This window comes from Lepidochelys olivacea, assembly GCF_965140295.1.
Source record: "Lepidochelys olivacea isolate rLepOli2 genome assembly, chromosome: 14".
Taxonomy (NCBI): Eukaryota; Metazoa; Chordata; order Testudines; family Cheloniidae; genus Lepidochelys; species Lepidochelys olivacea.
Window position 1 is genome coordinate 42,966,582 of NC_140424.1, and position 14,405 is coordinate 42,980,986.

At 44.0% G+C, this 14,405-nt stretch overlaps 1 protein-coding gene across 1 annotated transcript; it reads right to left on the reverse strand.

The window, feature by feature from the left end:
• Positions 1-3,409: 3,409 nt before the first annotated feature.
• Positions 3,410-13,532, reverse strand: LOC311530767 (killer cell lectin-like receptor subfamily B member 1B allele B). Its single transcript, XM_084647652.1, has 6 exons — positions 13,433-13,532; positions 8,565-8,663; positions 8,076-8,189; positions 4,822-4,976; positions 4,381-4,490; positions 3,410-3,541 (listed from the first exon to the last, which is right to left on the reverse strand). The coding sequence occupies exons 1-6, from the start codon at positions 13,515-13,517 to the stop codon at positions 3,421-3,423; spliced, it is 684 nt and encodes a 227-aa protein (XP_084503778.1). The 5' UTR covers positions 13,518-13,532; the 3' UTR covers positions 3,410-3,420.
• Between the last annotated feature and the right edge of the window lie 873 nt (positions 13,533-14,405).

A 14,405-nucleotide genomic window follows, 5' to 3' on the forward strand; every position in this document is an offset into this window, starting at 1 on the left:
CACAGACCCAGGTCTGGTCCATGCCCCCAAAGCTGCTGGCTTTAAACAAAAACTGCTCAGCAGGTCACCTATCTCCAGCACCCAGACACTCAACTCCCATTGGGATCCAAACCCCAAATAAATCCGTTTTACTCTGTATAAAGCTTATTCAGGGTAAACTCATAAATTGTCCACCCTCTATAAAACTGAGAGAGAGAGATATGCATGGCTGTTTGCTCCCCCAAGTATTAATCACGTACTCTGGGTTAATTAATAAACAGAAGTGATTTTATTAAGTATAAAAAGTAGGATTTAAGTGGTTTCAAGTAATAACAGACAGAACAAAGTAAAGTATCAGAGGGGTAGCCGTGTTAGTCTGGATCTGTAAAAGCGGCAAAGAGTCTTGTGGCACCTTATAGACTAACAGACATATTGAAGCATAAGCTTTCGTGGGGAATTCCCTAGACTCCACTACATGCATCTGACGAACTGGGTGTTCACCCATGAAAGCTTATGCTCCAATACGTCTGTTAGTCTATAAGGTGCCACAGAACGAAGTAAGTTACCAAGCAAATTAAAACAAAATACACACATTTAAGCCTAATACATTAAGAAATTGAATACAGGTAAAATCTCACCCTCAAAGATGTTCCAATAAGCTTCTTTCACAGACTAGACTCCTTCCTAGTCTGGGCCCAATCCTTTCGCCTGGTACAGACCTTGTTAGTTCCAGCAGACATCTTAGGTGAAAAGCAGGGGATTTCACATGATTGGGCCCCTTTGTTCTGTTTCACCCCCTTTTATAGTTTTGGCACAAGGCAGGAATCCTTTGTCTCTCTCTGGGTTACCACCCCTCCTTCTAAATAGAAAAGCACCAGGTTTAAGATGGATTCCAGTATCATGTGACATAGTCACATGCCCTGTGAGACCCCAGCCTTCATCCTTCCAGCACTGGCCTGCAGGTACCCAGGAAGTTTTGCAAGTAAACTGAGCCATTCACAACCAATTGTCCTAGTTAATGGGAGCCATTGAGATTCAAAGCCACCATTAATGGCCCACACTTTGCATCACTACAATAGGACTTCAGAGTAATACTTCATATTTCTAGTTTTAGATACAAGAATGATACATTCATACAAATAGGATGACCACACTCAGTAGATTATAAGCTTTGTAATCATAACTTACAAGAGACCTTTTGCATAAAGCATATTCCAGTTACATTATATTTACACTCATAAGCATATTTCCATAAACATATGGAGTGCAAGTCACACTACCAAAGGGGAAGCTGAGGCAGCTGACCCTGGCTGTGGCTGGAGAGCAAAGGGGTGAGGTTGCTGCTGGAGTCAGAGCAGGACAAGGAGAGAACAAAGATGGAACCCAGGGAAGCAGGGCATGGTGAACCCATGGGAACCTTCCCCATCAGATCTCTGGCCTACGACTACCTCGTTGATGCTAGCCTACAGCCTTTCAGCTTCTGTATTGCAGGTGACTGATGAATTGGTACCTTACGTTGAAAAGGCTGCCTGGGGTCACTGCAGGTACTCACTGAGGGCATTGCACCCTGGAAAGGAAAGTCTGAACAGACCCTACCTCAGTTCAGCTTGCCAAATGGGTTGCTTGGGCCCCAAGGCCCCGGTCTCAGAGTTGTTGAGGCTACAGGCCAGCTGTTGCAGAACAGTGGGGATCCTTGGGGTCCAGGACGTTAAAGTAGTTACTAGCAGGAGACTGATGGAAGGTTTGGGCATAGCACAGACCCTGTGGGTCAGTGACACTGCCCTGCCCTGCCCCCGCCCAACCAGAAAAGCTGAAAAACTGGCCAGTCCGGTTGGACGAGCAGTTTATGGACAGAGGGTGATTCTCAATGGCTAGCAAGTGCCGGCTCTGAATCTTGTGAATTCCCAGAGCAGTGTCTGCAGAGATTAGGATCAGATTTTCCAATGGGAGGTCTCACTATGGACTGTAGATTAGCACACAAAGAATTGTACCTACAAGGATGTTTTGGGGAGCAAATACCGTGACAAAGTGGGCATTTTCTGCAATATTTTGACACGTGTGCCTCAGTTTCCCTGTGTGCTTTGCATTGCTATCCGGGGGGGTGCAAAAGGGTAACATCTGCTCTTGAGGGCAGATTAAGAGACAGGAGGTGTTTGCATCACACAGCTGTCTGGGATGGTATGAAGGGGTCATTAAAGGACTGGTAGAACCTGACCCAAACAATGGAGAATCTGGAAAGGCAATGGGAACCCCACTGGCCATGATGTTTAGACCTAGGAAACACCAACCAAAACGAAGGAGATTTCCCTTGTCACATCTTGGAAGAGAACCAGGACAAAGGCCCCAGCTAGAGAACAAAGGGGAAAGGTGATGGCTGGGAGAAGGGCTGGCCTCTGGAGAGACAGAGAATCTCGCACTTGGGACTGATAAGGAGACGGAGACAACAATGGATCCCATACCAGCTTGGCTGGCTGATTGCACTGGCTTGGCAACTGGGGACCAGGCCTTAACCTTTGCCTCTCTATGCTGCTCTAAGGACTGACAGATTCTGTAGCCAGGTGACTAATAAATTGTTACCTTGTTTTGAAAAGGCTGCCTGGTGTTGCTGCTAATACTCATTGGGAGCAGTGTGTGCTGCAGGGTACAGTGTACACAAGCCGCCCAGAGGAGTCTAGAATTGCTTCAGGGAGCTATGGAGAAAGGTGGGGGGATAGCTGGTTGCTGAGGACCCAGTTTCAGAGTCTTGGAGGCTACGAGTGAAAGTAGGGCAGGGTGGAAGAATGTTCAAAACCGTGCCTTTCTGAGATGTGGCCAAATGGCACATAGGTCTCCAGCGGTAACATTGGTGCCTTACAACTTTTAATTCTTAAACGGTTCCTAAGAGCCAAGTGTGTCTGCTCACACACGATGCCCAGGAGGCAGCCAGCTCCTCATGAAATCAGACCCAGCTCCTGAGGAACAAGTGAAAGGATCTTCCTTGGAAAATGGCAGGTTTCAGAGTAACAGCCGTGTTAGTCTGTATTCGCAAAAAGAAAAGGAGTACTTGTGGCACCTTAGGTCTGCTGCAGTTTCCACGGAATGCATCTGATGAAGTGAGCTGTAGCTCACGAAAGCTCATGCTCAGATAAATTGGTTAGTCTCTAAGGTGCCACAAGTCCTCCTTTTCTTTTTGCGAATACAGACTAACACGGCTGCTCCTCTGAAACCTGTCATTATGCAAGGCACTGCATTTAGCCGTATGGAGTGGAAATCTATCAACTGCATGATGCTCAAATAAATTGGTTAGTCTCTAAGGTGCCACAAGTACTCCTTTTCTTCTTGGAAAATGGGTTTGTTGGAGGCTTTAGAATTCTTTAATTAGCAAATGTGTTTTTCTTTTAGAAAATAAACAAGGACACTTGCTATTTCAGTTACGGAAGTGCAGCTCATTGATGTGACTGCTTATTTCAGGGCAACTTTCTCACAAATCCATTTAGCTAAAGCCAGGCAGGTTTCCAAAAGAGCACAGTTCCCTTTCATCAGCACACAGCTCTCCCTTTCAGCAGCTCCTGTTAGCTGGAACCTGGGGAACAAAGAGCAGGAGTCACTTGGTGTTTAGCTTTACTGAGCAAGATCTTTAGCAGCTATCCCTCATTCGGAGGGGTGGTCTGTCTCCATACTAGCTTCCTTCATTCGTACTTTTCTACAGAGCCCTACTTAGTAATAGGCCTCACAGAGTGGGAAAGGAGCTGGGCAGGCTCACTTCAGTGCTGGAAAACATCGCAAAATCCACTGCGATGATTGACCAATACTGCCCGTGGGTGTATTCAAACCCCACTGCTGGGGAGCCAAGCCGAGGAGCCCAGCAGCACCTCTGTGGTCCTGTTTTGTACAACTGTGCCATGTGCACTGAGTGGTGTCTGAAGTGGGTGGAGCTTAGTTGGTGGGCGGGGCTTGGGAAAGTACCACCCCTTCCCCCACCCCCATGGCAGCCCTGGTGGAGGTAAACTGTACTGCTCAGCAGGAGAGGGGACCCTGACCCTGCATTAACGAGCGCATTGCTGGACAAGGGCCACCTTACTCAGGCAGAGCAGCACAGCTGAGAGCTAACGTAGGTGTGAACTCTTCAGCAAGTGCCTCTTCAGCAAGACAAGGATTGGGCGTAAGCTAGTGTCTTCCCTGACATGCCCATTCTCCAAACAGACCCTGACCCCCCTTTATCCTGTGGCTTTGCAAGCACACAGGGGGCTTGAGACTGACCATCTCTCCATGGAGGACTCTGCCTGGTGCTTAACTTTACTTGTGCTCACAGGCAGCCTCTGCTCCTGCTAGCACTAGAGAGCACTAACCTTGTGTTCCCACTTGTGCACCATGCAAGACACACTCAGTTTCAAAGCCAAAGTAGGAACCATGAACACTCACAGTGTTTCATCGAACGTGGAGCCGTCCACCCAGGTCCATTTCCTCTCTGGGGATGTAACACTGAGTCCAAGCCAAACCAGGTTCAATTGTGGAATACTCAGTATATACGCCTGTAAGTGACAGGACGGAGGAGTCTGGGTGAATATAACCTGCTAGAATTCTCTGGCTTCTTTGCTCTCTCAGCAAATGAAGGAAGAGAACCTGCTACATAGCTCTGCAATAGATATAAACCCAATTTCTGATGTTTCCCTTTCCCAGTCTCACACCCTCCTTCCCCTCCACATAACAGTGATATTTTAATGTGCTCTGTAAAAGATTTTTCTTAAGCCAAATGTCATACAGCTGGGGCATTGTTGTTTTGCTGCAAGCTCATTGTATTACATTATAACTAGTGACATTCGTCTCTCAAGGGGCGGGTTAAGCCATTTTTATTTACTGTACCATCTCCTCCTTGTCTTGGATCATGACCATTTGAGAGCTCTTCGCTGAGCAGTCCACACGACTCTCATTCCATGTTTTACTTTCTTTAGAGACCCAATAGCACTTGTTCTTGTGCGGCAGCCAGCCAGCGGGGCACAGTTTGCACTCACAGCCCTCTAGAAACAGACATGGAAAAGGCAACATTAAATGGGCCGGAAGGTTCTGAACAGTGCTGAGCTTCCCTATGTTCACGAGGGGCTTTCAAACTATAAACATTCTCAGCCAAGACATTTCTCTTTATTCATTGTTTGTTTGAGGAAAGGCCCATTATTCAAATAGCAGATGGAGGTACGGGTCAGGAGAGAGGTGCTCTGGCAGAGCTGTAATGTGAATATGAATTCATAAGATTGGGCACACAATTCACATTTTACAGGCTCAGTGTCACACGATGCATTTCCCCCCAAGGAGCACCGAACCTCTGAAACGAAAGACACAACAAAACTGTCGCCTTCTCTGCTGAATCACTTCTGGAGCACTTTAAAAGTAGGAGGACAGAGGTAAGGGATTCTCGTAGGAAGTTCTGTGGGCTGCGTGCTGATCACACACACACACACACAAAACCACCTTACAAGAACAGTATTACACTCAAAAGTTACAAGTTACAAAACCACCTTACAAGAACAGTCAAGCACTCAAAAGTTAGGAAGTGTCAGAACTGAGGTTGCCTGTGCAATCTTTATTGGGCCCCTGGTGCATATGCATTATGATCCAGTCTGTATATAAATAGTCACATACCAGTTTTCTCCACCAGACTCCTGCTTCATTCTGGGCACATGACGGACGGTGCTGCTGACTTACTGAGCAGCTATTCAATATTTTGTTTTCTTCTCATTCAATGTGTAGCCCCAGTAGTACTATTCAAAGCCGGCTCTGAAGACAGAACTATTAATTTCCTCCTGGGCTTTCCTCTGGCACCCTGCTCTATAGTATCTGAGTGCTTCACAAAACATTAATGAATTTTCACAGCACCCCTGTGAGATCAGGGGATTGCAATATTTCCATTTTACAGATGAGGAACTTAGGCATGGAGAGTTTGATGTCAAAAGTATCCACTAATACTGGGTGCCCAACCTGAGACTCAGACCCTCAAAAGGTACTTAGGCAGGAATAAGGTACCTGAAAAATCAAGGCATTTAAAGCACTTAGCATTCTATAGTACTTCATATGTTCAGGGCACAGCTCCCATCGATTTCAGTTACAGCTGTGACCGCTCAGCACTGCTACAAATCACACCCCAGGCTCTCAATTGAGGCACCCAGTGAATGGAGGAACACAATGAGTGACCACCTGTGAGAGGATTGGTTTAAGTAACTCTCCCCTACCACCAGCCCCAATGTACTCTCTCCCCCGCCTTCTGGCTCTTGTTCCTTCTGCATTCAACTCAGGCAACTTCCTCCTCCATGCTGCCAGGGCTCAGGAGGACACAGCAACCATGTGAGAGACAGGCTCCCCGCTCTCAGTGCCACTGTCAGGACCCAAACCTGCATGGAACGTCCTACTCAGCCCCCTGTAGCTCTGGGCTGGAGCATGCTCATTGTTGATAGAATCATGAATTTTCAAAGGCTTATAACTTGGCCAAGTTTGGGCAGATATTCACAGGCGCAGCTAAAGGCAGACAGATCCCTGATTCGTAAGCCACCCCCTTGCCAAATTTCAAGTCCCTATTCCACAGCATGGGGACAGCACTAGAGCTTCTGAAAGACAAAGTCTCCAGAATTTGTTTAACATGAGGAAAACAATGTATTTTCACTAGGCTGGTTCTCAGAAACAGCTGGACAATTATGTCTGAAACTAAAATAAAAAAATAAAAATCAGGCTGAGGCAGACCCCTGGCATGGAAAGGTTCAGCCCGAACATTTAATCTTCAGCAAAAATAAAAGCAACTGAAAACAGGCTCTCCTAGTGGGAGGTATTGTGCTGTCTTAACAGGTGGTGCTACCAGCCTCACCGATAATCTGCACATCCTGAATGCCCGTACTCAGTGCCCCAAAAACCAGCATAGGGAAAGCCAGCGCTACCTAGTGGTGGAGTAGGGAGGTTGCACACCTGGGTTCTAAGCCCAGGTCTGACACTGCCCCATTCTGGGTGTGTCTACACTTATGATCATTAAAATCGCAGCATCCTCTTTTGACTAACAGAGGATTTACCAGCTTGAGTAACTACATTTTTTCCTCCCTAAAAATCTCTCTGGAAATTTCAGTTGGATGTAGCAAATATTTCCAAATTATGGTCTATGGGGTGCTTGTAGGTACTCCATGAAAGATGACAGGTCACATGTGCCTGGCTTCTCCTTGTTTCCAGCTGCTATATCTCTCTACAAGACAGCTACAATTTTTCCCAGTACTACTTTTCTATGAGCAACTTCTGTAGTTGCCATTGGGATGTTATAGGATTGCAAAAGGGAGGTGAGGAGGGTGGGATCTGGGAGTTTACACAAGGGAAGGCAGGCATCCATTAGGTGCTCTGTATTAAAATATGCTGCACCATGCAAAAACATTTGAAACTCCCTGGGATTTGGAACTGCTTTTCACTTCCTCTCCTGTGGTATCGTATAATGTTGTGTGTTACTAAACAGCTAGCAAGTTTCACCCCACATGTGATCACACTACAATGGTAAGTGAAAGGATATAAAATGTGCCTGTTTCATACACATTGGAAGTACTTTGAATGACCACTATATCTCACTCCTACTACTCTGCACAAACAGCTGAAAACTTATTTATTAGAGCTGCCTGAAAAGTGGGATTTCCCTGGCAAATTATCAGAGGGTTTTCCCCTTTTTTACCTTTTTTTCTTTCTCTCCTATTTTTCTCCCCACTGGAGAAAAGATGTGAAAAGATAAAATGTATAGGAAAGTGTTGAAAAGGCCATGATTTTGAACCTACATATTTAGTTTCTCCAGAAAATTTCCCCTTTGGAAAAATTTCAGAAAATTGAAAAATAAATGTTCTCATGAAAAATAAAATTTGGCAAAACCCTCTTTTCTGATTAAGAATCAGAAATCTTTCAGCCAGTTGTAGTATTTATTTTACAGCCATCAAACATAACAAATGACCAGAAAAATAAAGACGGGAAGATGAGGGTATGGCACATCTCAGCTATGTATAAGTTATTGTGACACAGTAGCTGAATTTTCAATCAGTGAGTTTGGAGTGAGTGTTCTTCCAGGTAGACACAATGTTGCAAAGAGCACAAAGAATAGCAGATACAGTTACCTGTTGAGTTGTTGTCTGGCTTTGGATACAAACTTTGATTTGAGCAAGACTGGGAATCCTTCAGGCTGGAATTACATTCAGTTCCATTTGTTGTTCTCTGTCTTTCAGCCTGACCTTCACAAGGATGTGTAACAAAAGAGAGAAGGTAAAAACTATCAACTCACCAAATACCATGGGATATCTATTGAGTTATGATGGGGACAGAGAAGCAGCGTGAGATGGAATCTCACTCATTGTCCATTGTAAGGTTCATTCCACATTTTTGCACATCTCACAGTGGAGCTGTTACAGACAAATAATGCATGTTTCATGTATCAAGCTCTCAACTCTACTTTGTTTATGTAACACTTTTGATGTCTATGGCAGTGATGAAATGCCTGGTAATTTATTCAGAAATGTTTTGAAGGCCAAAAAATAGAATCTAAATGGAATTGCAGAGGAAGAGGAGAATTCACTGAGCCAGTGAATCTATGGTGCTGAGATACTCACCCCAAACACGAAGCGCGATCACAGCTGCCACCAGGATGATGTTCCCAGCCCATCCAAGCCACAGAGTCAGCCGATGCCAGCGTGGGCACTGAGGGATATCTGCAAGAGTCAAAACCTTGTGTAAAGATTTATAATGAAACATGGAAACTTCTCCTCCTTTGGAGGCTGCTCAACTGGAGATAAGGATGAAGTTCAGGCTCATGTAATATGAGGAGGAAAATGATCATGCTCAGAGTTTAAAACTCTGAGGCCACATCACCCTCACAAGGGCAACATTAGTTGTCTAACTAGATGGAAGTAGAGGAAAGCTGAAGAAAATACCAAAGATAACTAATGTTTACTAGGTTTCAGAGTAGCAGCCGTGTAAGTCTGTATCCGTAAAAAGAAAAGGAACATAAGCTTTTGTAGCTACAGCTTATGCTCTAATAAATTTGTTAGTCTCTAAGGTGCCACAAGTACTCCTTTTCTTTTTAATGCTTACTAGTTAGCAAGTTCACATCATCCTGTATCACAGAGGGCCAGATTCTCTGCACACTGATGGGGGTCCTCCAAGAGAAGGTTCAAAAGCTGGGGCGCAGCTCCGATCCTGTGGAACTGTGACAGTGACTCCAGTGAAGTTAATGGCATTCAGTGGAGTTTTGTCAGTGGTTTGGTCCATAGTGTTCGTAAAGGGGAGATATTTCACCATATAACTGCATGGCAAAAACAGGCTACAAGTGGCGGCAATGGCTGCCTCTGACTTGGCTTTTTTCATCCATCCATCCATGTAAACATGTATCCCTCAATGTCTGCTGTGCACCAGTCCCATCAGCAGACACTTGGTAACTACCCATGGCGCTGTTGACAAGGTGATGGGAAGAACTGTGAATTGAAAGTTCCTGACTCCCATGCAGAATCTCAGGTAATTGCAATGGTTCTTCCCGATAGCCAGGTGGAAGTATCCATCTTTCATGCTGAGAGATAAATACAAGTCTCCTTAAGAGTGAGCGAAGGATTTGAAGCCTGACATATTTGTTCAGGTCTTCGAGGCCCAGAATAGGTTATAGACCTTCCTTCTTGGGGATGAGGAAGTAGTGGGCGTAGAGTCCCTTCCCTTGGTGACACAGAGGAACTTCTATAGCTACTTTCAAGAGGAGTGAGTCCCCATCTTCCAGGAAGACTTTCTTGTGAGGGGGAGTCCCTGAGGAGGGGACCTGGTGCGGAACTGGATGGAATATCTATCTTGAATGGTCTCTGTCACAGGGTGGCTGGCTCCTGTCACTTGAAGCAGGTCCAGTGTCCTGTGCCATAGCAGGTGCTCCCAGTTGGGCCAGTCAAGAGGGCAGGGAACTGCACCTGGGGCTACAGGGGAAGTTCCACTGAGCGAGGACCAGCTCCGAGAAGGAAGCTGACAGAGAAATCTTGGAAGCCGCAAGAAGCAGGACTGCCAGAGTCCATTGGGAAGGGAGGCAGGAAGAGTCTAACATCTAAAGGGTGAGCTGAGGAACTGTTTGTTTAAGTTTGGACAATAAACCTTAAAGGAGACTGTGGGTGTGGCAGTGAATCCTTGGCAAGCAGGGAAGAAGCCCTGCCTTGTGACAGTCTCCAAAGCCCAGCAATCAGAAGTTATTTATTGTGCACCAGTCGCTGTAGAAGAAGAATAGACAAGGACTGAAGGGAGTGTTACCCAGAGTTCTTTCAACCCAAAGCTTTTGGTAACTTATTTCCTGACACCACCTTGCACAGAGTAAATCAGGGGAAACACGGCCGTCCGACCGATAGATGGCTGGCAAAAACAGGACAACACAAGGGTGATTTCACTTAAAGCTAAACTTTACTTAGTCTCAAGCACTTACACATGTCCACAACAGGTTAGTAAAACACCCCCAACCCTTGATAATTACCGAAGCTGAGTGTGGCTCTCGAGTGACACAGCTGCAGCCCGTCTGCCGGTGGGGAACACAAGATGCATCCAGAGGGAGAGACCAATCCTCAAACTTTTCCCCCTTATTTATACATTAGTAACACAATGACATGTCTCCAGTACCACTACTATTGTAAAAAAATTAGAAAAGCCACCATGAAGTTCAACCCTAGAAGTCGCTTTACATTTTCAAAGCTGTCCTCAAAGAGGAAAAGGGCAAGAGACTTAAAAACATAATTTAAAATAAAAAGAGTAACAGTCTCTAGGCCCCACCGAGTTGGTAATCACGACAGGAGACTTCAGCACTTTCAATATCAAAGAACTTAACTTAGAGTAACTTCAAAAACTGTAGCCCATTATTCATAAAAGTCCATCTTATGTGAGATTTCTCATTGAGACTTAATAAATAAAACTTATGTCCTTCATAGAACAAGATGTTCTGGAGACATACGTGGACAAAAAGTGGTGTATTTTTAAAAAAGTAAAAAGCTGCTTTTCTGTTTTTTAATTAAAATAATTAAATGATTTGTTAAATTGATTTCAATTTTTCAAAGAAAAAAAATTCTTGTCTGGCCCCAGATTAACAAATTTCAAGATAAAACAGGGGGGACGTCAGAGATGGTGTTAAAAAATTAGGCTTGTATTAGAAACTCTTTGACAAGTGTAACTACTGTGGCCCAACAGTTTAAGCTCCAGCTTCCAAGGGAAGCAAAGGACATCTGTAGAGACCCACCTCCTGGCCACAGCAGCCCATTCCATTTTCCAGCCCCAGGGGGCACCACATGGGGCTGGAGCTCCCCCAACTCCCTGGGGGTAGAGAGCTGGGTCAGGTTTTCCCCAACAACATCCTGGACCCAGCCCATGACCCCAGTGGCCTGGGTGCATCACAAGGGACAGAAGTTCCAGGCTTGGAGGGAGAGAGAGTTGGCATGGACTTGTCTCTCCCAAGAGCCACCCCACAAACCAGCACCTGAACCCAGTGGTCTATTTCCTCCCTCTGCGATAAGTGTTTTGCAGCAGCCAGCTAATTAAATTAGCCTTGTTGTTCAAGCAGTAGCAGTTTGTGCTGCAATGCTGAAGCTTCAGGGTTCAAACTTCGCTGAAAATACACGATGGGGGGTGCTACAGTGGCACATAACAGAATTTGGTTTTACCTTTTTCCTTTAAAAAAAAAAGCTCTAGTAAATTACATACAAAAAAACCTCTCAAAAGAATGGTTTCAGAGGGGTAGCCATGTTAGTCTGTATAAGCAAAAACAACGAGGAGTCCTTGTGGCACCTTAGAGACTAACAAATGTATTTGGGCATAAGCTTTCGTGGGCTATAATGCATCTGATGAAATGAGTTATAGCCCATGAATGCTTATGCCCAAATAAATTTGTTAGTCTCTAAGGACTCCTTGTTTTTTCCTCAAAAGAATGTTATTTAGATTGCAAAGTGAACCCCTCAAAAGTTAGGAAATGCCAGAAACTTATCTCTGCTCCCTTGTGCATGTGCATGATGACAATATATGTCCATGTAATTAAAGACTACTTTTTTCCAAAGGATCCCTGCCTCATTGAATTCACAAAATGGTTGCACAGTGGGGCAGAATTAAGGTTGTACAAGCAACTGTATGTCCGGCATTTCCTAACTTTTGAATGCTTCACTGCGCAAACTAAATAATGGTTTTTAACTTTTTATATGTAATCCTGCATATACTGTACTGTACACAGACTGAGTGATACAACATCTGGACTGTTAGTATTTAATTTGCTCATCAACTGAAATATCAGCTTTATATATTTTGATTCTAAGATTAACAGCATAATAGTCATCTAAAATGTCCTCTCATTAGTAGCCTGACTCTGTAGAAAATATGCTCTGAAAATAGCTAATATATTTACTATTTTACCACAGTTCTGCAAAATATTATTAGGATTTTTTATTTCCAGATACCAATCTTTTCAGGAGAGTCTTGTAAAAAAATATACTATGATTTATATATTTACATTTTACATCCTTTTAAGTTTAGTTTACAGTTCCTTGTATATTCATTATTCCTGGAACACTGAAAGCTATTATTTTTCCTCCTCTCCTTCCTGCTGCGTTGGTCTCCCCTGAGTTAAGAGTTGTCCAAACTTTAATTGCTCTGAAGTGTAATGACTTGACTCCTCACAAATCTTCCCTATCCAGGTCTATTCAGAATCCAGTACAACCCCCCGCTGCATGCCCCACAGTTTTCTTCATCCTTTATTGACCAAGTTGCCCTTCATTTCTTTCTCTTCTCCTCACCTATTTCCTAACCTGGGATACTAGACTTCAGTCTCTCTACTTGCCTCTTCATGAATCTTAGCAGATCCTTTTCTCCAGACTTCCCTCACCATGTGGAATCACCTCCATGACCCTCTGCACTGAGTTCTCAGTAATTTTCCAAAACCAGTCCCTTCTCCCTGATCTGTGTGACATAACATTCTCTCCAAGAAGAAATGAAAGACAATTATATGAGTCTCCCAGACTCCTTGTGTTCAGTCTTCCCAAGACTTGATCAGTGCATTGCTCTTTACCTCCGACTTACCCCACTATACTATGTACTGCATCTTCAATACAGCATGAGTATCCACCCCCAAGTGTTTATGAAGTAAGTAGAAAAATGCCATAAAATAACCCTGTATTCTTCACATGTAATTTACATGTATAGACTGGCAGTAGCTCTGAAGATTTCTGTGACACTTTGTATGAACATGAAATATTGCATTAAAGAGATTCAGTTCCTAGTTTTGACAGATGGTAAATTACCTCATATTTGCTGAGTCCTAACATTCGAATGGAACACAGAGACTCACACCTGCTCTTTGTTTCTAGAAAATCTTTCTTTAAATATCTGTGCTACCCGTAAAAACAAAAAAATACATTCAAAAAATTGGAATCCAAACCAAAAAAAGGAGAGCATACCAGTACAAAACTAAGAAGCTAAATATACTTACTGGGGTGCTGAGATGGATGCAGTGACTTTGAAGTGGAAAAAGCTCCAGGAATGTTTAAATCAGCACATACTATTTCTCCAGCCATGGCAAGTGCAGAGGAAGATAAGAGGCTACAAGAAGACAGACTGTCTAAGAGTTGCCTCGTATTTATGCATGAGCCAAGATGACAGACATATCCAGTAAGAGGAAGTGTCTATCAGGAGGTTTTGACTTCCTTCTTTCCTAGCAATCTAAGAGAGAAATCCAGGCACTAGAGATAAAGAGTGTTTAAAGTACAATTGCATTAGCTAATCTGAGACATTCTCTCAATGCATTAGATCTGGTGCTGGGATTTCAAATAAACTGTTGATTTTTCCTACATTAAAAGAAAGCTGCTCCCTGGTGTGTTTGGTTCAGAAGCTCTGGGTATTTTAAGATAAGAAATTCTTATCATCGCATAAAACTGGAAAACAGATTGAAAAATAAGAACTTTTTAATTACAATTCATATTTCCCATTGGAGACAGACATCTTTAATTTATCTCACCACTAGGGACAGTCATACCCCTCTCTCTAGCTATTCTATTCAGGTTCTACACTGTTACCCCTTTTAACCTGACTGTCTGCTCAAAGTTGGGAGCTCTGTGGGTCATTCCAGTTAGGAAGAGAAATTGCTGATGGAGCCTGTTACCTTTGATGCAATCTGATTTACAAAGAATGTACAAAGTCATGTTTCCCCAAACTCAGGAGGAACCAAACAGGAGCCAGTGTCCTTGTTCACAGGTCCAAAAATCATTTCAGCTTTCCAACCCAAATCCTTTCTCTAGGCTACTCCCCTGGCCAAACCATGCTTCTAGTGGCTTGTTCAGCCTGTGTGTCTGTCCCCCTCTCAACCTCCACCCCCAGTTTCTCTCTCTCTGCTCTGTCTGATGCTTCTCTTCACACAAACACACACATATATCTCTGGCCAAACAATACACAGTGTAGCCTTCTAC

What these genes read in the sequence shown, in the direction of transcription:
- LOC311530767 (XM_084647652.1), bottom strand. Translation starts at nt 13,517, where the DNA reads ATGGCTGGAGAAATAGTATGTGCTGATTTAAACATTCCTGGAGCTTTT. An exon ending in TCCAAGACAAGGAGGAGATG is followed by an intron (nt 4,491 to 4,821) that starts GTACAGTAAATA and finishes TGTCACTTACAG; the next exon opens with GCGTATATACTGAGTATTCC. An exon ending in TCCACGTTCGATGAAACACT is followed by an intron (nt 3,542 to 4,380) that starts GTGAGTGTTCAT and finishes TTTGTTCCCCAG; the next exon opens with GTTCCAGCTAACAGGAGCTG.